The sequence below is a fragment of the Lepidochelys kempii genome, chromosome 6 (assembly GCF_965140265.1).
Source record: "Lepidochelys kempii isolate rLepKem1 chromosome 6, rLepKem1.hap2, whole genome shotgun sequence".
Taxonomy (NCBI): Eukaryota; Metazoa; Chordata; order Testudines; family Cheloniidae; genus Lepidochelys; species Lepidochelys kempii.
This window is the reverse complement of record NC_133261.1, coordinates 12,902,193-12,924,530: the sequence shown is the minus strand read 5'-3', so window position 1 is coordinate 12,924,530 and position 22,338 is coordinate 12,902,193. Positions and strand designations below refer to the sequence as shown.

At 60.1% G+C, this 22,338-nt stretch overlaps 1 protein-coding gene across 6 annotated transcripts; it reads right to left on the bottom strand.

Moving 5' to 3' along the window:
- Positions 1-1,143: 1,143 nt before the first annotated feature.
- Positions 1,144-16,718, bottom strand: TCIRG1 (T cell immune regulator 1, ATPase H+ transporting V0 subunit a3). 6 transcript variants are annotated; one of them, XM_073346730.1, is made up of 20 exons: positions 16,523-16,718; positions 12,680-12,800; positions 12,207-12,285; positions 10,753-10,982; positions 9,103-9,197; positions 8,741-8,867; positions 8,448-8,530; positions 7,920-8,013; positions 7,315-7,527; positions 6,665-6,815; positions 6,275-6,414; positions 6,036-6,193; positions 5,269-5,359; positions 5,035-5,153; positions 4,067-4,280; positions 3,161-3,277; positions 2,868-2,987; positions 2,112-2,229; positions 1,720-1,891; positions 1,144-1,507 (listed from the first exon to the last, which is right to left on the bottom strand). In XM_073346730.1, the coding sequence occupies exons 2-20, from the start codon at positions 12,794-12,796 to the stop codon at positions 1,426-1,428; spliced, it is 2,520 nt and encodes an 839-aa protein (XP_073202831.1). In that variant the 5' UTR covers positions 12,797-12,800; positions 16,523-16,718; the 3' UTR covers positions 1,144-1,425. The 6 variants fall into 6 exon arrangements, with proteins under 6 accessions (XP_073202831.1, XP_073202827.1, XP_073202828.1 ...); XM_073346726.1 differs by lacking the exon at positions 16,523-16,718 and adding an exon at positions 13,213-16,516; XM_073346727.1 differs by lacking the exon at positions 16,523-16,718 and adding an exon at positions 13,213-16,516 and having other exon boundaries at positions 2,868-2,984.
- Between the last annotated feature and the right edge of the window lie 5,620 nt (positions 16,719-22,338).

Here is a 22,338-nt window from a genome sequence, read left to right as displayed (position 1 = left end):
GGCTTGGGGATCTTGGCACAGCAGCCCTGCAGTGGCTGTGACCTGCCCTCGTTCTCTACTCTCTCCCCAGGGCTGCCGGGCCAGCGCCGTGTCAGGGGGCAGCTCCCTGCCACCCTCCTGCGAGAGGCCACCCAGCTCCAGAACCCCTCACTCGTGCCACTCACCGGAGCCCGTGGCTTCCAGGACAGCTCAGCTATGCGGCGCCCTCTCCCACCAGAGCTGGGGGCCCCCCTGTACAAGCCCCTCTCCTACCACAGCATGTACGTCGGGGCCAAGCCACGGGTGGCACCTTACCCACTGCCTGCCAGCCTCCACCCATTCAACGTCTACAGTGCCAGCCCCCCTGCCCTCAACTACGGGCAGCAGTGATAGGTTGCGGGGCTCATAGGACCCACTCTGACTCACCCCCACTCCCAAGTACTCAGATGGCTGCCCCATGGTGAGACCCAGCTGCAGCGTGACACAGGCAGGCTCCAGCCTGAGAGCCTCGCTAGGAGCCCCCCTGCTTCCCCACTCACAGTATTCCTAGCCAGGCTGGCCTCCCCATATCCTAGCCAGCTGCTCGAGGCAGCACTGCGGGGCTCCCCTCCCTCTCCGCTGCTGCAGGGCTGGCCCCCTGGGCCATGAGCTGCCACACAAGTCTCCCCAGCTTGTGGCCATTAAACATCCCTGCACCAGCCTTTGGTGTCAGGGGGAGCCCTGAGCACTGCCCCAGGAGCGGGAGCCACAGCTCATGCCCAGGACACAAGGCAGGGCGGTGCCCAGAGCACATAGCACATGGCTGGTCAGATCCTGCCCCCCGCCCGCTCAGGCAGGAGCTGCCTTCAGCTCCCCCCTCCTCTCCCTCCCAGCCAGTGCTGACCAGGGGGCAACCAACAGAGCCTTGGCCCCAGCTGGTCTGACATGATTCACACCCAGGGGTGCTGGACCAGTTTAGCGAGGGGAGTCAGCGCAGCTGGTGCCAGTGTAGGGTAACTGCAGCGAGGGCTGTGCAAGGTGCTGCTCGAGTGAGATCTGCTGGGAGAGCTGCCCAGACCGAGAGCAGGGCAGATTCACGCTCCAGAGCCGGGAGCTCAGCTGGCCAGGCCCCGTGAGCGCCACCAGAGGCCCAGTGGTTTACAGTTACACACTGACAGGGACGGGGCTGTTTCACTCTTTAATCGTACAAAAGACAGGACAAAAGTAATCTGTGCCAAGGCAGGGAGCACCAGGCTCCGCAGACAGCGGATGACAGCACCAGACCAGAGGGGAGGGGAGGGGCAGGGTGGGGGAGGGGAAACAGCACCAGGCTTAGGGGAGCAGTGGCCAGTGTAGAAGATGCAAACCCAAAGAGAGGCCCCTGCCCTGGGACAGGGTGGGAGGGGGCACCATCCCTTTGAGGTGGGGGTGGCGGGGGGGCACATGGTGCCGAGGGCCGGGCTGGCCCTACTCCCAGCTGTCGGCGGGGAAGGCGAAGGGGCTCAGCTTGTACCCGGTGCCCACGTAGAACTTGTTCTGGAATTCCACCCTGCAAACAACACAGGAGGGGGTGGGGGAGTCAGCGCAGACATCACCCCCCACAACTGACCACGGGCCTCCCCCATCCCAAGGGAGGTGCTGGGTATGAACACTGGGCATACCCAGGGGCTGACCCACCACAGACCCGCCCGTCCACCACAACCCAGAGTCCAAAGCCGCTCCCCCCTCCCCCCGCTGGGAGTATGGGGATGGGGGGCTCACCAGTGCAGGCGCAGGGCGTGCAGGAAAGCCGACAGCCCCTCCATCACCAGCAGGATGGCCACCGTCAGCACGGCGAAGAAGGCGAAGACGGGCACAAGCAGCACCCCGCCCACGTAGACATGCATCAGGAAGCCGTTCCGCATCACCATGGTCCACAGCACCTCCGACAGCTCTGCAGGGGCACTGGGGGGGTCAGAGCTGGGCATGCCCCCCTTCACCGACACCTGCCACCCCACCTCACCTCCCTCCCCTGCAGCCCCCCCACCCTGCCCCTCACAGGCCTCCCTCCCACCTCCTCCCTCCAGGGGTCTGCATGAGGGACCACAAAGCATTTGTGGGCCAAGTTCAGCACAGACAGGAGGCTGTGAGAACACCCCGCCCCCCCGACTCACGTGCATGGGCCAGGCTGAGCGCCCACAGGCGCAGGTAGGAGGCCGTGTTGGAGATGCAGCCCAGGCAATACTCGATGGTGTGGATGGCCTGGTGCATGAAGACTTCAGAGAATTCAAACTGCGGGAGACACCAAAGCAGTGGGACAGGGTGAAGGGCAGCACCCAGCCATGGCACCATGCCCAGCCGCAGGGCGTAGGGCAGCACCACACAGGGGGAGCGGGGCACCACGTCCAACCACTCTCCTCCAGCTTTGGCACAGTGAGCTAACCCCGGGCCCATCCATAAGCTCTCTGTGCCCCTTGCCGTGGGCTCGGGCAGACACATACCATCTGGAGCTCACTCAGCTGGCTGTCGGGGGGACAGCCCGCAGGCTACATGGGAGCCCAGCCAATCAGCAGTGCCCTTTTCCACCCCCTGTGCAGCGAGAGAAGACTGGGATGGGGAGGGGGGACTAATCCCGTCCCTGATGCTCATAGCTTCAGGGTCTCCTGCCCACCCCAGGACCCTGTCCTTCCACTCCGGGGCCACTCTGTGCCATGCTGGGGGGATGGGCAGCCGCTGGTCAAGCCCCACCCCCTCTGAATGGCCCTGCCCCCACCCAGTGCAGGTACATTTCAGTCCCACAGATCGGAAGCTGTGGGGCTCCCCCATGCTGAGTTGGACTGGCAGGACAGCAGGGACACTCACTGTCCCGGCACCCAGTGGTGTTAAACCCATCCCCCTCCCCAGCCATCACAGAGCCACGGGGATCTCACCTCAGGCTCAGGGCCATGCCCGCCAGGCTCCACGTCAGCCTCCGTAACGTTCACCGAGTTCCCCGGCTCCTGCGAGCTCAGCAGCGGCTGACGCTCCCCGGCGTCCCCAGGTGGGCCCTGCTGTGCAGAGCCCAGAGCCACACATCAAACATGGGGGGTGGGGGGACACACTCCACTGACCACAGCCCCCGCCCCGCCCCACAGCACCTGCAGCTCCCTTTGGAGAGGTCCTGCAGAGCCCCACAACCCTGCCACCAGCCCAGCCCTCCAGGGGCCCCCGCCCAGCCCCTTACCCCAAGACGAGGGCGCCCCCTGCGGCGGTGATCGCACCACAGGTACAAGGGCGTGCCCAGGAGCAGGACAGGCACAGAGGCCAGAGCCAGGACGACCAGGACATTCTGCACCGTCACCTGCAGTGGGGAGAGGGTATAAAAGACGGACTTTTACAGTGGCTGCTGCTCAGTGCTGGGGGCCGACACCAGCACGGGCAGTGAGCCCTGGCTGTGGAGGGGCTGCCCAGCCCCAGGGCCCATGGGGGGAGATGAGACCCGGGGCCGCAGGCAGGATGGTTTCTGTGTTGCAAAGCTCTGTAGCTCTCCTGCTTTGGTCAGAGTCAAATGGCCAGTTCAGCACATGGCTCAGCCCCAGCCTGCCCCAAAGGGGCTAACTGAGGAGCTGGTTCCAGGGCCCAGCCATCCGGGCTGTACTGCCTGTGTGCCCAGGAAGGGTGGCAGACGTGGGGTCGCCCTGGGTGTGGGACCAAGAGACCCAGAGCTAGGACAGTGACCCCGCTCTGCCCAGCCCCAGGGGGTGAGCAGCACATGAGATCCGGAGGTTGGGTCCCACCACACCAGCCTTGGGTCTGGCCAGATGTGATAGGCCTATTGGTCTGATCTGGGGGGCAGGTGGGAACCGGACTGGGTGGGGGCAGTGGTAAGCAGCTGCAGATGCTGGCCTGGTGTGGGGGTTCCCCCTCCTGGTCAGAGCAGGGAGCAGCCATCAGGGGTTCCCGTTCTGGGCACAGTGGGGGCTGGCCGTTGGGGTTCCCTGTCCCGGGCGCAGCAGGTGGTTGTTCGGCTTACCCATCCCAGGGGCAGTGGGGGCCAGCTGGCAGGGTTCCCTGTTCTGGGTGCAGTGGGTGGTTGGGGTTACCTGTGAGGGTTACCAGTGCCGGGCACAGCGTCTGTGGTTGGGGTTACCTGTCCCGGATACAGCGGGTGGTTGTCAGGGTTCTCAGTGAACAGGAACATGTCGATGAAGTGGATGAGGATGCTGGGTGCCAGCAGGGAGTTGACAGCACTGAACATGATCCACTTGTAGAAGATCATGAAGACGAGGTAGCCAAAGAGCGCCAGCAGGAAGAGCGCCTCGGGCAGGAAGACCAGTGCCACCTGGTACCGCTGCCTGAAGTGCCTGTGTGCCAGCGAGAGGGGAGTCGGCCCAGGCCCTGCATAGTCAGGCTGCCTGCCCCCATGGTGGGAGCAACAACCCTTGGGAGGTGGCCCAGTGCCCTGCACCGCTGCCCTGGTTGGAGCCGAGAGCAGCAATCCTGACAGGCAGGATCCCAGCTGCCAGGGGTTCAGGGTGTGCCCTGGGGGACTGGGCAGGGGAGTCAGATAGCGCAGCAGAGTTGCGGACACACCCCTTCCTGGCAGCAGGAGCCCCAGAGCTGCCCTGCCAGGCTTCCTCCCCAGCCTGGCAGCACGGCCAGCTCATACCTCACAAAGCCCCAAGGGGCTAGAACAAGCCCCCTCTGCACTGGGCACAAGCCCCAATGCCAGCCCCAGGGGGCTGCTCCTGCACAGAGAGACAAGTGGCACTGGTGGAAGGCCAGCTCAGAGGAGTGCCACCATCTGCCCGAGGGACTGGGGTTGGGACCACGCCCCAGGGCAGGGAAGGCTTGAGGGGGAGTGGTCTCTGTCCCAGTGCATGGCTGCCAGCAGGCAGGGCCCCAGGCTCAGGTGCCAATCCTTCCCCCCCAAGCAGGGCCAGGATTTCCTGCAGATGCAGATCCCCGAGCATAAGGAAAGGGTGGGGCCAGAGTGGGGGATGCACCAGGCTCTGTAGCCCTTTCCTCAAGGGCACATGGCCTGCCGGGCCGAAGCGAGGGGGCACAGGTGGGCAGCATGGGTGGGTGTTGGCAGCCCCCTGGGCAGCGGCGACTCACAGGTGGTTGAAGACACCGAGCAGCACCCCAAAGCTCATGTGGATGATGCCCAGAATCACTGACATCTTCATCTTGAAGGAGTTCAGGAAGTTCAGGTGGTTGTTGGCCAGGCTCCAGACCTGCAGCCAGGTGAGAGGAGGCGTCTGAGCCAGGGTGGGCACGCAGCTCCCAGTGAGGGGAGCAGGGCAGGGGGGGCAGTTGGCCAGCACGTCCCCCCCATCCCTCCCTACTCACCGGGTCGATCCCGAAGGGGTAGGGCCCCTTGAAGACTCCAGTGACGTTGGGGTCCAGGGTGAGGAAGGCGTGGCTGGCTAAGTAGTCGGAGCTGTGGGGACACGGGGGGTGTCAGTGCTGGGGAGAGTGGAGGGCACATACGGATCTGCAGGTGGGGCAATACGTGGGGAGGCAGCGCTGATGCAGGGGAGTATGCAGGGCAGGTGGCAGGGACGGGGCACATAGGTGTGGGAAGCCAGGAATGGGACGGAAGGGATGGGGATCCCACAGGTGGGTAACGGGTATGGGGGCAGGGGAGCAGGCTGGGGTGTGAGAAGAGGCGTGGGGTAGCAGACAGGGTCCTGGGGGGTGAGCAGCAGCCAGGTGGGGAAGCAGGCAGGGGTCCCATGGGGGGTAGTGAGCAGGGTACCAGGCAGGAGAGCAGGCAGGGGTCCTGGCGCAGGGACGACAGGGTACCAGGTGGGGGAGCAGGCAGGGGGTGTGAGAAGAGGGACCCAGTGGGGGATAGCTGATGGGAGCAGGGTACCAGGTGGTGATCCCATGGGGTGGGAGCAGGCAGGGATCCTGCAGGGGGAGCAGGCAGAGATCCTGCGAGGGGAGCAGGGTACCAGGCGGGGGTCCGGCAGGGTACCAGGCCAGGTACCAGCTGAGGGTCCTGCGGGGGAAGCAGGGTACCAGGCAGGGGTGCAAGCCGGGATCCCATGGGGGGGAACAGGGTACCAAGTGGGGGTCCCGGGGAGGGTGGGGGAGGAGAGAGCAGGGCCCACCTCCAGTTGGAGTGTTTGACCATGGTGGCCACACTCCAGGCGGAGGGGAAGATGGCGGTTGCCTTGCTGAAGCACTCATTGTAGATGAAGCCGGTGTAGACGGAGAAGGCCCCCATGAGCAGAATCAGGTAGCGCCCCTCAAAGAACGTCCGCCAGATCTGGGGACAGACAGACAGATGGAGGCACAGCTCCATAACAGCCCAGCCCTCTCCCACCCTAGCAGTCCCCTCCTTGCTCACCTCGTTGCGCGCCTCCCTCAGGCGGGGGCTGCTCTCAGCCAGCACCATCCAGAGGGCAAAAAGGAACATCAGCAGCCCGTGGCCCACGTCCCCGAACATGACAGCAAACAGGAAGGGGAATGTGATGATGGTGTAGGGCGCTGTGGGTGCAGGGAGCACATCAGAGAGAGGCCCTCCCACCCCACATGGACTCCCCCTCCCCAGACCACCCTGCCACACCCCAGACACAGGACCTTTCCCCTCTGGGGGGCGCTGGCTCCGATCTGGCCCCAGGGTGGGGCACTGGCTGACTCAGGGGGGCTGGGGATGGGCCATGGGGCTTTTCCCCTATAGAGGGCACTGGCTCCGATCCAACCCGAGGATGGGGAGGTGGCCCCGGGGGTCCCTTACCCGGGTTCACCTCCTGGTAACTGGCGACCCCATAGGCGTCAACGATGCTCTGGAAGCCAGTGGTGAACTTGTTGGTGCGGATGAGGGTGGGAGGGCTCTCAGAACTGGGGATCCGGTGCACGAACGACTCCACCCCTGAGCCGCTCTTGTGCTACAAGGGAAGGCAGGCCTGAGACCAGGGAGCCTCGAGGCAACACCAATCCCACCCCCCCACCCCCCACTGCCCCCTGGGGAGCAGGCAGGGGCTGGCTGGGACTAGGGCACAGCCGGAGGAGGGCAGGACAGGTCAAGGCATGGAGGGAAGTGTAGCATAGTAGGAGGGGGTGGGGAGAGGCTAGGGACACACCGACGTGGAAGGGGTGGGCAGGAGAGACACCAACCAATCCACGGGGGGAGAACATGGACTGGCACAGGGGGCCGGAGGCATGAAGCGATCCGTGGTTTGGGGGTGCGGGTAGAGGCACATACCACTCTGTGGGGAGGGAGGGGGGGATGGGACGGGCATGTACCAGTCCATGGCGTGGGGGAGGGCGGGCGGAGGCACATACCGATCCGGGGGGGGTGGGGCATGTACCAATCCGTGGGAAGGTGCGCGGGGGAGGATACGGACCAGTCCACGGCACGGGGGAAGGGGAGGCGGAGGCACGTACCGATCCGTGGCACAAGGCCTCCTGCACCTGTGGCAGGTCACGCACGGGGCACCACACCTCGGCGATGAGGCACTTCTCGATGACGTTGAAGCTGCACTGGTTGAGGATGAGGTAGATGGCCTTCATCTTCTGCACCTTCACGCGCCAGGCTGGCAGCATCAGCACCACCTTCTGCAGCACCTGGGACAGGTACTGCTCCGTCTCCCCCAGCACCTGCCGGGGGGAGGGAGGTTCACAGGGGCAGACACCAATCCCCCATTATCCCAACACAGCTGGGGCCCCCACCCCAATATTTCCCCTCCACCCTGGTAGGGTCCTCAACTGCTGCCCACCTCCCTTGCAGCCTGGGACCCTTAACGCTGGAGATCGTTGAGTGGAGAGTGTCCCCGGGGCCCTCCCGCAAGCCCGCCCATCTCACCGCGGTGAGGTCGTTGAGCAGGGAGCGTCCTCAGGACACACACCCACCCCCGCAGCTCCCCCATGTCATCACGGTGAGCTTGTTGAGCGGGGAGCATCCCCGGAGCCCCCCATCTCACTGAGGTGAGGTCATTGATTGGGGAGTGTCCCTGGAACCCCCCCCCGCCCTACAGTTCCCCCCATCTCACCGTGGTGAGGTCATTGATCTGGGTGAGCAGCCCACTCAGCACCTCCAGCCGGTCGGCCTCCCTGTCGGCGTAGGGATACATGTGGCAGTGGAAGCTGGGAGAGACACACACAGGTGAGTGGGGGGTATGTTGGGGGAGAGGGGGGCTGAGTTATCTGATGGAGAAACGGGACAGCCGGGGGGGGGGGCGGGAGGGAAGGGAGGGATTGGGTTGGGTTGGGTTGAGTTGGAGGCACAAATAACTGCCATCAATCCTGCGTGTCCTATGGCCAAGTGGAGTCATGCCAGCCGGCTGAAGGGAGCCCCAGCATTCTGCTCCCACTCCCCCCAGGGAGCAGCCACACCAGGAGGTAGGGGAGGGGCTGCCCCCAAGACACCCCCCCAGACACCTAGCTCTCCAGACAGGAACAAGAGCAGCTGCGATATGGCATCAGGACCCCTCACACGGCAGCAGCAGGCTTATAGAGCGCCGGAGCTTGGGGCAGGAGTGGTTGGGGGGTGACGGGGCAGGCGGGGGGGCAGCACTCACCAGTCCGAGATCTTGCGGATTTTCTGTCCGATCTGCTCCCCCCAGTAGGAAATGAGGAAGATAACCCAGGTGATGCTCTCACCCTGTGAGGGGAGCACATTACCCATGAGCCTCAGCACAGCACAGGGTCACCTACAAACCAACCCCCCCCATGCTCCCAGGCTCCAGAGAAACCCCCACATCCCCACCCCACTCAGATCCACCCACGTCCCCTCCAGGCCTGCCCCCCTCACAGACACCCAGACCTGCTCCGACCACCCTTGCTGCATCCCCACTTCCCGCCCCACACTCACTGTGGCTGGGTCCTCCATGGGCTCCGCCATCTCCACAAAGTTGGCGATGAGGTACCCGCGGCAGGCACGCCACAGCAGCCGCTCAAAGGAGGTCACCCGCCATGGGTGGATCACGCCCGCCACAAAGCTGGGGGAGGGGAGAGAAGAGAGAGCCAAGGGGGAGGAGGGGTGCTGGCATCCGAGGGCAGAACAGCCCCACAGCACCCAAGGGCACCACAGCATCCATGACAATACCACAGAACCTGCCGTGTCCCAGGCACAGCCCCGCTCTGCCCCCCACCCCTACGTTGTCCCAGACGGGGCCTGCCCCACAGCTGCTGCCCCATCTGTAACTCATCCCGCCCGCTCTGGAACCGACTCACTTGATTTTGACATCGAGACGCGGTGCCATGGACGGGTTGAGCAGGGGCTCCTGGTCTGAGAGGGCGCGGGGCCGGGCAGGGGAGCCCAGTGATGCCTGCCAGACAGGAGAGAGACCATCAGGGGAGCTGCCCAGCCCAACGGGGCCCCCTCCTTCACCCTCCCCCAGGGAGCCGGCACCACAGTGCCCCCTCCTTGCCTGGCAACCTCTCTGTTCTCCCCCAGAAATCCACCAAAGGCCTCCCCACACACACCAGTGCCCAGCCCTGGGGGTGACCCACTTCACCCCTCCCTAATCGCCAACCTCTAGGACACCCCCACTCCAACCATCCCCTCTCTGCCTCCCAGATTCCCTTCCATTCTGCCCCTCTATACCTCAAAGTAGCACCCTGGAACTACCATATTCTCTACTGTCATATAATTATGATAAGTTTTGTACATAGTATGTCTTGTGAGGTATCATTTTAATAATCTTGATCTGCTGAATATGAATACCGTTGGATTGTATGTGCTACCATTGTGTGTGAAGTTATGAAGCATTGCTACATGTGTTACTGAAATACGTTGTGAGATGTCCCCAGCCAACCTTTCAGTTGCAACAAAGGACCAGCCAGTCATGCTGATGGTCCATTAAAGGGAATCCACTCTCCCAAGGGCCATCCCAGAGACTTCTCAGAGAGAGCATGTATGCAGTGGAGACTGCTTGACCAATGGAGACTGCCTGATCCCCATGTCACAGCAAAGCAAGCTGGAAGAAGCTATAAGAGAGGGACAGTGACATCATCACTTGGCCTCTTTCTTCCAGGAATTGACTTGAGTTGGGAGGGGAAATATCTGGAGGACAAAGACTTTGAACTGAGGAGGGTGGTCCCAGGCTGGAAAAGGGTCCCAGGCTGGAAAAGAGTCCCAGGCTGTGCACTGAGGATCTGTAACCTGCTTGTACCATCGGTCTGGGTGAGACACTGCTTGATTCAAATCCTGTTTAGTTTGTAGAACTTAAGACTGCAAATTTATTTTATTTTTATTTCTTAAGTAATCAACTTTGATCTCTGTGCCTGCTACTTATATTCACTTAAAATCGATCTTTCTGTATTTAATAAATCTGTTCTATATTTTACCTAAAACAGTGTGCTTTAGTTGAAGTGCTTGGGAAATCTCAGCTCAGTTTAAAAAGACTAGTGTGTGTCCACTCCACATAGAGGGAGTGAAAAACTACTTAATGAACTTGCACTGCCCAAGGGGGCCTTGAACAGTGTAACACGGGTACAGTCCTGGGATGCAGGGCTGAAGCTGGGGGGAATTGGCTGGAACCTCTCTATTGATGGTTCATGAGTGGCTGGGAGATCATTCAAGTAACTCAGCTGGGCGTGTCTCTGCCTGTGGATGTCTGTGTAAGTGCAGTGCCTCTCCAAGTTTTGTAGTTTGACATCAGCACCACCGTGTGAGAGGCAACCCTGGTTGGTGGAACAGGGCTCAGCAGCCCCCCAGTCCAGGTTACACCATCACACCCTCCCAGCCCCCCAACCCCAAGACCCCTTACTCCAACTATCCCCTCCCTGCCCCCCAGGCCTCTCTACTCTGCTCCTCCTCTGTGCCCTCCAGCCCCCTCCTCACCCCCAAGGCCTCTGCTCTGGCCCCGCACGAGGACTCACCAGCTGGCCGGTGAAGCGCTGCCCCTCACGCAGGACATGCGCATACTCCTGCAGCTCCCGCAGGCGCCGGCCCAGCGACTCCCGGTTGCGGCTCACTTCGCGTAGCTCCTGGGCCAGCTGCTCGGACTGCTCCTGGATGTGCAGGGCATCACGGGGCAGAGGGGCCGGGGGGCTTTCAGGGCAGGGCCCCAGTGCCAGCCCTGCCTTCCGCAGCTCCTGGTGCAGGAACGCTGAGCAGCAGGGACACAGCGCCCATCAACACTACCCATGCACAGCCTGCCCCCAACGGGGACCCATCTGGAGACACCCCTCGCCCCAGTTTCTGGCAGTTACAGCCTTTGGGACACCCAGAGCACGGGGTTGTGTCCCTGACCATTTGGGCTAATAGCCATTGATGGGCCTATCCTCCATGAACTTATCTAGTTTTTTTTTTAATCCAGTTATATTTTTGGCCTTCACAACATCCACCAGCAATGAGTTCCACAGGTTGACTATGCGTTGGGTGAAGAAATACTTCCTTTTGTTTGTTTTAAACCTTCTGCCTGTTGATTTCCTTGGGTGACCCTTGGTTCTTGTGAGATGTGAAGGAGCAAATAACACTTCCTTATTTACCTTCTCCACACAATTCACGATTTTATAGACCTCTATTATATCCCCCCTTAGTTGTCTCTTTTCCAAGCTGAAAAGTCCCCATCTTATTAATCTCACCACATACAGAAGCCATTCCATACCCCTAATCATTTTTGTTGTCCTTTTCTGTACCTTTTCCAATTCAACATATCTTTTTTGAAATAGGGCGACCACACCTGCAGGCAGTATTCAAGATGTGGGCTTCCATGGATTTATATAGAAGGAATATAATCTTTTCTGTCTTATTATCTATCTCTTTCCTAATGATTCCCAACATTCTGTTTGCTTTTTGACTGCTGCTACACTCTGAGTAGATGTTTTCAGACAACTATCCACAATGATACCAAGATCTCTTTCTTGGGTGGTAACAGCTAATTTACATCCCATCATTGTATATGTATAGTTGGGATTATGTTTTCCACTGTATATTACTTTGTATTTATCAACAATGAATTTCATCTTCCATTTTGTTGCCCAGTCACACAGTTTTGTGAGATCCCTTTGTAACTCTCCACAGTCTGCTTTGGACTTAACTAACTTAACCCCACACCACTGGGCATCTGCCACCACAGACCCCCTCCATCCCACCACTCCAGGCTCCCATCCCCACGTGCAGCCCCTGCCACCCCAGAGAGACCTCCTCCCCACAGGGTTCCCACCTGCCTAGAGCCTACCCTCCCTTCCCTCCACACACATGCTCTCCACCACCCCAGAGCCTACCTCCCTTCCCCTCACCCCATGGTGTCCCCAATGTCCTAGATATTCCCCCAAGTCTCCCTGTCCCCCAGAAGGAGCCCCCTCCCCCAGGGTGGCTGGGCACTCACTGAAGGTTTTCTCCATGTCCTCGCAACGCCGCACCTCACCCACGAAGCGCCGCTGGAAGGCGTTGACATTGGGGTTGAGCTGGGGGAGCAGAGACAGCACATCAGAGCCCAGCTGCAGCCCACCCTGCATAGGGCCCCGACTCCGGGTGGCTAGCAGGGACCAACCACCCCAACAGCCCTGACCCCTCAGTCAGGGACCCCAACTCCTGCCCCATTGGGACCAGCTGCCCAGACACCTCCCCAGTCAGGGTCCCCAACATCCCCTACCCCCCTCAACAGCGCCCCAGTGACAAACCCCAATTCCCACTGCCCCCCATAGGCACCAGATATCCTGGCTTCCCCATGCCCCCTTCCTCCCCTGCTCCAGGACCCCAACTTCTCCCAACCACCCCCCGACAGCCACCTCCTCCCACCCCACCCCACCCCAGCCAGTGACCCTCCCCTCTGCTCCCCATGTCCCGCCCTGCACATACGTCTCTGAACTCCACAAGCCCCCTCTCGCCCAGCTCGCTGACGCAGGCGTAGGCCGAGGCCGACTGCAGGAAGAGCTGGGCCAGGCAGACCTCCTCGCTGCGGAACATGGAGCCCATGGTGCTGCCGGGGGAAGGGGAGAGTCAGGCACCTGGCAGAGAGGGCAGGGGCACAGAGACCCAGCCCCGCAGGAAAGAGACCCCTGCAGCCATGGGGAAGGGGACTGGTGCGAGGGGCAGCGGAAGCCATGCTGTAGCAGGCAGCCCAGGCGTGGGGACGGACTCCTCGCCTGGCAGGGAGGAGAGGAAGCAGTCTGTGCCACCGGCAGGAGCTGGAGCTGGCAGAGATGGGCGGCAGGGCCACAACACTCCCAGCAGCTCTGGGCATGGCTAGGAGCCCCCGCTCCAGCTGGGAGGGGCAATCGTGGCTCAGACTCCAGCTCCCCGACAACCCAGCCTGGCCCCCAGACAGTCACACCAAGCTCCAGCCATCTGTCCCGCTGGCACCTCAGCAGCCATCCCAGCCAGTCACTCACCTCAGGGATGGCCTTGCAGCTGCGGGGGGCACGCGGCGTAAGGGACCCACCCAGGGAACAAGGATCCGCAGCTCTGCCCACGAGACACCCGGCAGCAGCTCGGCTGAGTCACCCTGGACTTTTTTGACCTCGGAGGTTGCAAAATAGTTTCCAGTAGCACCATCCCCCTCCATCCCAGACCAGCTCAGCCTCAGCTGCGCCTGAGTCAGGGCTGGCCGTGCCGCTCACCTTTGGGGCTGACACAGCCAGACCCCCATGGCCCAACAAGGGGCAGGGGAGGGCACATGAGGCCCTTGCTGCCAGGTAAGCAATTTCTGGAGAAGAGGGTCAAATGGGCTCGCTAAGGGATCCAGAGCACCCTCCACGCCCCATTGCAATTGGAGGACAGCCGGGGCCCAGCAGCAGCTCTTGGGGCAGGGGGAGGAGGGGATCCAGGCCTCAGGCTGGGCCCAGCTCACTGCAACAGGGCCATGCCAACACTCCAGCTGAAAGCAGGGAAACACAAGCGGCCTTGGGGAGGGAGTCCCACTGCCTGCACAGGGTCCCAGCTGTGCCAGGAGTGGGGTCAAGCAGCCCCCGGCGTTGAACCACACCCAGCCCACCTTGAGGCATCACTGGCTACTGCCCGCTGTGAACAGGACTCCAGTGGCTGCGCTGGGAGCAGAAAAGCCCACGTTTCTGAAGCGGAGGCGTTTGGGCTGGCTCTCCCTGCCATGCAGGACTCGGCCCCAGGGCTAGTCCGTGCCGCCCTCTCCTCTCTTCTTCTGCCTCTATGGGGCACCAGCGCTGCAGCCAGCCCAGCCGCAGCCAGCTCCCCCAGCCTCACAGACAGGTAGACAGCACCACCGACTGTTCCTTCCAAGCTGCCTCCTTCCATCACCTCCCAATGACACTGGCCCAAGGCTGGCAAGAGGACCATTACCCCATGGAACAGCCCACGCTCCCAGCATGCTAGCCCAGGGGTAACACTGTACATGGGAGATGTTAGTGTGTCCAAGCCAACGTCCATCCCCTCCAGAACCAGGCACAGCTGGATTCGGGAACCCACAGAACCTAGTGCTAGCCCCAAGGATACAATTAGAGCGGCCCATAAGCGGAGCTCTCTGGGGGCCTGTCTACACTGCCACTGGAGATGCAATTCATAAGTAGCTGTACACACTAGTGCAGGAACCTCTACCCAACTTAGGAATCACCCCTCCATCTGCAGGGTATGGGACAAAGTGGGAATTTTCTGTAATATTTTTAATTAAGCCCATGCGTGCCTCAGTTCCCCCATATTTCATGTTGTTACCCAGAGGGCAGGGGAAGGACTGTTTGCTCTCAGGACAGGCTAAGAGACTAAGGCCTGGTCTATGCTACAAAGTTAGGTTGAAGTAGGCTGCCTTGCATCAACCTAGTTGTGCATGTGTCCAGCCTTTGCTCTAGCTTGGCTGGGCTCTGGCTGACCAGAACGATCGATGCTTTAACCTTCAGTTTTCTCTGCTGACCTAAGGCCGCCCCATGCTATGTAACAGGTGACTAATAAACCCACCTGGTTTGCCAACCCTGAGTGCCACTGCAAACACTGGCTGAGGTGCATTAGTCCCTGAAGAGTGGCCTAGTCTCTCCCAGCAGTTCAGTTCAGCTAGACTCACCAGGCAAAGCTCATGCTGTGAAACATGTGTGCTGGAGCCCCAGAGATTCACCGGAAGGAGGCATTGAGGCCTACCCCATGCACTAAGATTGAGACCCCTTGGGGGCTGGGCAAACTGAAGGGTTCGTTCCAGAGATTGTTCCAAAACTGGGGGCGTAGCACCGATGCTGTTGATCTGTGACAGCGGAGACGTTCCCTGCGACTCCTGTGGCATGGCCAGAGCGCACGGGTGCCAGCTATCCTGGGCACAAGTCTTGTATCGCCCCATTTCAACCACACCCGCATGCCACCCCACTCAAGCATTAGCCCCCATCTGGAACATGCCCTGCCTCATTGACTGCACAGGAAGGCAGCACCCCAACCATGCTAGAGCGCGGCTTGCCATGCGTAGCACTGCACTCACGGTAACCCCGGAGCGAGGACACGGGCCCACCTAGCAAGGGAGCAGCAGAGGAAGGCCGCCCCAGTGCGTAGCGTGCCCACCCGGGCCACAGGTTCCAGTCCCTGCTCTGACACAGGAAACTGACAGCAATAACTATTGGGGAATGGCTCCCCACCGGGCTCTGCTTTAGAAACGCAGCAATATACCCAGAACCAAGTGACGTTTGCTCCAGAACAGACCACCGCTGGGGTGGGAGCCACTACTCTGCAATAGCGCCTGCCATCGGCATCCCCATGTAGACAAGCCCTGAGTTACCGAGCCTCAGCGCCCCCTTGTCACAGGGGTCCCAGCCCTGCCCTGCTGCACTAATCCCCCCGGGATGCACGGATGTGACAGGGACGGGGCATAGGCAGGCCCCATGGTGCTGCGGCACCATGCTGCCCACAGCTCAGACACAGCCTGGTCCAGAGCGGGACACGAGCCCCACCGCAGAGACCTGACCCCACTGAGCCCCACCGCAGAGACCTGACCCCACTGAGCCCCACCGCAGAGACCTGACCCCACTGAGCCCCACCGCAGAGGTTCTCCTTGTGTTGTCCCCAGTGCCCCAAGCTCAAGGGGCCCCAGCCGCCCCAGGAGGGGCAGGGGCATCACAGCTCTGACCAACCACCAGCTGGGGCTACCGAGGGCCCCAGGTTAGGCCAGACTCCCCGCTCCCGCTGGAACGGGCCCAGGGCATAAGTGCTGGAACTAGGGGGGCTGCCGCATCCCCTGGTTGGAAGTGGTTCCCATTATATACAGGGGTTACAACGTGGTTCAGTGGCTCTCAGCACCCCCACTATACAAATTGCTCCGGAGTCTCTGACCCAGGGCAGCTCTAGCAGAAGCCCTGGGGGGGGGGGGGGCTGACTCCCAGCCCCTCGGTTTTAGGGATGGGGGGAGGGCGATCTCCCCCCCTTAGCCAAGCTCTGCTACCCCAATGCCCAGCGAACCCCACAAGCACCGGGGGCGGGGGGACCCCCTGCCTGGAGCCAAGCTGTGCCCCAGCCCCGCAGCTTCGGAAGGGGGGGCAGTGGGTCACCCCACTCCAGGGGGCTCAGCGGAGGGACAAGAGACCCCCCCGAGCCGGGACGGGGTGAGGGGGAGCCGGAAGTGGCGGCAGCAGCACGCGGGGCCAGGCCCCGCCAGGCTGTCCCATCACACCCTCCACCCGCGCGGTGGGACCCGGCCCCGAACCCGCCGGGGTCCCAGCGCCGCCGGCAGAGGGGCAGAGCTGGGGGCGCCCCGGCTCCTACCTGCGCTGGGCTCCAGCTGCTCGTCCCGGCTGGGCTGGAGGGAGACGGGAGGCCGGGACTTCCTCCTTCCCTGGGCGGGCTGCTCCCGGGCCGGGTCAGACCCACCCCCGGGACCTCCCCCACCGCCAGCTGCAGGAAGCTCCGCACCCGTCCCGCGCTGCCTGCCCCAAGCGCGCCCCAGCCGCGGGGCAGGGGGCACTGTACGGGGAGCTGCCCCCCACTCAACCCGCCGAGCCTCACCCCCTCTGCACCTGGACTTCCTCCCCCCGCCTAGCCCTCCCTCCCCTGCATCCAGACCCCCCTCCCGCCGAGCCTCGGCCCCACGGGACCCCCACCCAGACCCTGCCAGCCAAGCCCCCTCCCCCTGCATTCGGACCCCCTCGCACCCAGATCACGCACTGATCCACCTGCACCTGGGCCACCCCGGTGAACCCCACCCCACTGAGCCCCAACCAGCTGCACCTGGACCACCCAGCTGAGCCCCTGCCCCCCGCATTCAGACCCCCACTCCCTCAGCACCTGCACCCACTCAGTGAGCCCCCTGCACCAAGACCCCCCTACTGAGCCCCATACCCCCCCCCCACGTGGATCCTCTGCTGAGCCCCAACCACTTTCACCTGGACACTCCTCCCCTCCGGTCCCATTCTGCCTGTGCCCAGATTGTCCCACACCAAGCCCCTCCACACTTGGATCCTGCCAGGCTGAGCCTGCCTGCCCCACACCTGGATCCCTCCACATCAAACCCTGCCACACCTCTAAACCTGGATCACTCCCATGTCCCATCAGAACCACCGTGCATCCCCCCCTCCCCAGCAGCCAAATCACCCCACAGCTGAATCCCCACCCCCAACACTGAACCCTTTGCACCTGGATACCAGCCTTCCAGGCCAAAACATACACCCTGCACACCATGTTGTGGAGTGGGATGGGGGTGCTCTATAGGGGGTGCTCTCCCCTCTCAATCACTGCTGACCCTGGTGTGGCAACATACATGGCCTAGAGCACAAGCCCCTGTGCAACTGGACACCCACGCACACACCAAGGCCCCTGCACCGAGCCCCTGAGCCATCACACCAGTTACATACAGGGCAGAGCCCATGCAGACAGAGATCCCAGATGTAACAGCAGGGCACCAGGCCCTGTTGCGGTGGCTTCCTGGATCTCACTGCCCATGGGCTCAGCTTGGATTCACTCCCAGCTCTCTCTCACCCCCTCGAAGCAGGATCCAGGCCCAGGGCACTAGTGCCAGGACTCACACTCCCAGCAGGGTCTGTGCCCTGAGGTTTGTGTGACCACCCCCCCAGCATGGTGGGATTCCTGCCCCAGGGTGTTGGCATCTCCACTGCCTCGAACTCCAGCTAGATCCATGTGACGGTGTTTCCATAGTATGTATGGAAATAGCTGCTTCGACATAACATGTGACGGCCGATTTCCCCAGGACACTTAGTCAACATTCGCAGTGGCAGAAGCCAGATCCCATGATCCTAGCCAAGGGGCTGGCATCGCTGTTTCCATGCCCTGCCTGACTCGGGCCCTCTCTTCCCTGCCTCATCTGCTTGCTCCAGTGGGTATTTCTGGGGCTTTTTCTATCTGCAAGGTGACCCCTGCTGCCCTTCCCCTTGAGAAATGTGCCACTACTAATCTCCTGTGTCCCCAGCCTGTCTGTGAGGCCTTGGCATCCATCCCCCCTCCCCATTTCTCCTGGCAGGCCAGAGAAAACACCCCACCCTAAGCCGGTGTGCCAGGCTCATGCAGGGCAGTGCCCATGCAGACAGAGATCCCAGATGTAATAGCACGGCACCATGCCCCGTTGTGGTGGCTTCCCGGACATCTCTACCCACTGCTCAGCTTGGCCAGAAGCCCCTTCTCTCTTGGTGCAAATAGTACTGCTACAGCCCTAGTCCTCGTCCTGTGTTGTAAGCACTGCAGCCCCACCCCCTAATTCTGTGTCGGGGGGCCCTAGAGGAATCATAGAATCTCAGGGTTGGAAGGGACCTCAGGAGGTCATCTAGTCCAACCCCCTGCTCAAAGCAGGACCAATCCCCAACTAAATCATCCCAGCCAGGGCTTTGTCAAGCCGGGCCTTAAAAACCTCTAAGGATGGAGATTCCATCACCTCCCTAGGGAACCCATTCCAGTGCTTCACCACCCTCCTCGTGAAAAAGTTTTTCCTAATATCCAACCTAAACTTCGCCCACTGCAACTTGAGACCATTACTCCTTGTTCTGTCATCTGCTACCACTGAGAACAGTCTAGATCCATCCTCTTTGGAACCCCCTTTCAGGTAGTTGAAAGCAGCTATCAAATCCCCCCTCATTCTTCTCTTCCGCAGACGAAACAATCCAAGTTCCCTCAGCCTCTGGGGTCCCTTGGGGAAGAGGGCCTTGGGCAGGTGCAGTGACTTGCAGGCAGCACCCAGAGAGGGGAAACGCTGAGCTTTACAGCCCTGCCTCTGGACAGGAAACAAGCTGGATCTGGGCTCTTGCCTGAGGTCATCAGAGAGCATGGAGGGGCCTCCCAGCAAAGGAGGAGAGCTGGAGCTCGGTGGGGATGCTGGGCTCATGGGATCCGGACTCTGCTGGGGAATGGGGTGGGAGAAGGGGGGAAGCTGGCTTTTCAGACTTTTCTTGAGGGCAGATAGAGCCTCACTTGGCACCAAGCTCCCCTCCCCCTTTCCACAGCACAAACCACAGCTACTGAAACACCCCCCACACACACACCTGTTCCATCCCATTCCTGGGCAGGGATCAAACCTGGGACTCCAGGGTCTAACCACAGTAGCCATTACTGCCTGGGCTTGGAAGCCACTGGAGCAGGCTCAACAACCTCTCCTGTGGGGCCAAACCCATGGTCAGGGGACAGAGCTCCACACAGGGCCCGTTACACTCCCAGGAGGATGGCAGCACCCACCCTGCAGCGAGGGAAAGCACCAGCAAAGCCGTGCTTGGAAAAGGTTGCTGTATTAATGCATGCTCCCTGCTGGCAGTTGAAGTAGCTGCCCAGAGTACAGGGAATGCTGCCCCACAGGGATGGGGGCCAGCAGGAGATTCAGAGCCAACTCAAGGAGGCTACAGCATCTGCACTTCTCCAGGGCCCCCCTCCAGCCAACTTAGGCCTGCCAGGACACTGCATTTGAACCAAGCATCCCAGCACCTCTGCATGATGAGCATACTGGGGCAGCTGCAGGGTTTGGTCATGGCCCAGGCGTGACGCTCTGTACCTCGGGGGAACACCCTACACCCCCATGTTCATCCTTATAAAATGATTGTGTGGTATTATCCAATGCAAAGTTTGTCATGTCCGGTGTCTTCGGAAGGATCATAGTGCACTGAGCATGGTTGTTATAGTGATGTTATAGTAATTGTAACAGTAATGTTAGAGTAAGGTTATAGGTTATAATGTATCCTCATGGCTTAAAGCAAGCCCATGCAAAACTCTCCAAGAACAGAGAGGCAGTTCACACCTCCTCAGGGCATGGATGGGACAAACCCAGCCCAGCATCACAGGAACAATGGACAGTGGCTTAGGCAGCAACAAAAGAATCTGTTAGACCCTTGAGGGAGTCACGTCCTTCCTTTGGGCAGTTTGGGACTGCGATGAGGTAATGCTCACCTGACTCTGAAGGGGTGGGGGACAAAGCCAAGAGAAAAGAAAGGACATGATAAAAGGGAGAGACATTTTGCAACGCTCGCTCTCTTCTACCTCCACCTACAGATACCACCACCACGAAACGATCGAAACGCTGATCAAAGGGGAAAGCCTGACTGAAAAGCCAGCGTGTGATGAGAAGCATCTCTTTAAGGACATTGAAAGTGTTAAAATCAGCTTCGAATGCGTTTTGCTTTTATTTCGTTTGACCAAACCTGACTTGTTGTGTTTTGACTTATAATCACATAAAATCAATCTTTATAATTAATAAATCTGTTTATCCTACCTGAAGCAGTGTGTTTGGTTTACAGTGTGTCAGAGACTCCCCTTGGGAGAACAGCCTGGTACATATCAATTCCTTTGTTAAACTGACGAACTCATGTAAGCTTGTAGCGTCCAGTGGGCATAACTGGACACTGCAAGACAGAGGTTCCTAGGGTTGTTTCTGGGACCAGAGATATTGGCTAGCGTCATTCCCTTGCAAGTAGCGGGGAGCAGCTTACATGTCAGAGGCTGTGCCCAGGAGTGGGGGTTCTCACAGCACAGCAGGGTAAGGCTGGCTCCCAGAGTCAAGGATTGGAGTGGCCTAGCAGATCACTGGTCCAGACAATACCAGAGGGGAACGTCACATCAGGGAAGGAAACTACAACCCACGGGGACATCTCATTCCCAGCTCGCACTAAAAGGGGGGCAGCTGCAAATCCCAGGGACAGAGCAAGTCTGAGGGGCCGGGTGAGGTGAGACCTGGGGGCAGGGGACTCACCTGGGCCCTGTGCAGCATACTGGGCCAGGTTTGGAGGGGGGAAACAATCTGATAGCAGGATACGCTTGGGGAGGAGTGTGCCCACAAGGAGGCCAGGCCTGGAGCAGCACAGGGCCCGCATCCTGGAGCAGGCTGATGAAGCCTCTCGCTGGCCATGGGTCCCCCACCCTAGGCACCAATGAGGAGGATTAGAGAAGGGGAGAGGGACTGGTCTGCAGTCCCCTCTCCTTCCCCCAAGGGAGGGGTGTCTCCTGAGCAGGGACAGAGAACCCCCTTGGGCCCCTGTAACTGGCACTTTCCAGCAGGAAGGATTCCCCCGCCCTTCCCATTGGTTCTGGCAGGCTCAGGATGGCAGTGAGGGACCCAGGTGGGTGTGCTGCAGCTGGTACCTTGGCTAAATGTTTGCAATCCCACCAAGCTGAAGTGGGCACTGGGGCTGTTCAGGTCTGACCCTGTTCGGTATGATTGGTGGGGGGATGGGGGTGCTGCTTTGACTTGGCTGACCTCCCCTTGATACTGACAGACCAGGTGCCACCTCATGCCAAGACCCCTAGGCCTCAGCTAAACCCTGACAAATACAGAGCCACGGGGCATAGGGAGCCACTCTGGCTCACCTGTGTGTTGTACTGTTAAAATAGGTATTAGAGTTACAAAAGTGTTTCGTTAGAGAGTATAAAGTGCTTGTAGATTGCTGCATCCTGTAATCTCACTTACACCTGTATCCCACATGGTGATATTTCAGTGTTGGCTCTGTAACTGGACAGCACCGGACAGGTGAAAAGCATTACCAACTGCAAGGTTCTAGTTTGCTACAGGTGTTATCTCCGGCCCAACAAAAGAAGGCCCAGAGACACCAGACAAACCACTGTAGAACATCAGAAGACAAAAGGCTTTGTGAATTGCTTCCCCCCACCCTCCATGAAAAGCAGACTGCAGCTGAATTCCTCCCACCAGCTGAATTTGCAGCTGGAAGCAGAAAGGGTTGGGCGAAGGAATAAAAGGCCCTCAACAAGGAGAAATTGTGTTTCATGCTACTTGCTTCTGAATGGCAAAGACTACCAAGCGTAAGTCAAAGATCCCCAGTGCTTGGCCTAGGTTAGCCCTAAAGGACATAGAGAGCTTGCTTATTATAAGAAGCTTCTATTACTTTTTGAAACTTAAAGCTGTAACTCATTTGTGTGTACGTTTACCTGCTTTAACTACTTCCTTTGCCTAGTTAATCTTTAGACCGTTTTTTCAAAAGGGTTGGATACAAGCATTGTCTTTGGTGCAAGATCTAAGGTGCAGTTGCCCTGGAGTAAGTAACTGATCCTTTCAGACTGGAAGAAAGCTGAATATTGTTGTGACCTTTGGTGTAAGGGACCATCTATCACACAAGCAACCTTACCTAGGTGGCAAGATAGAG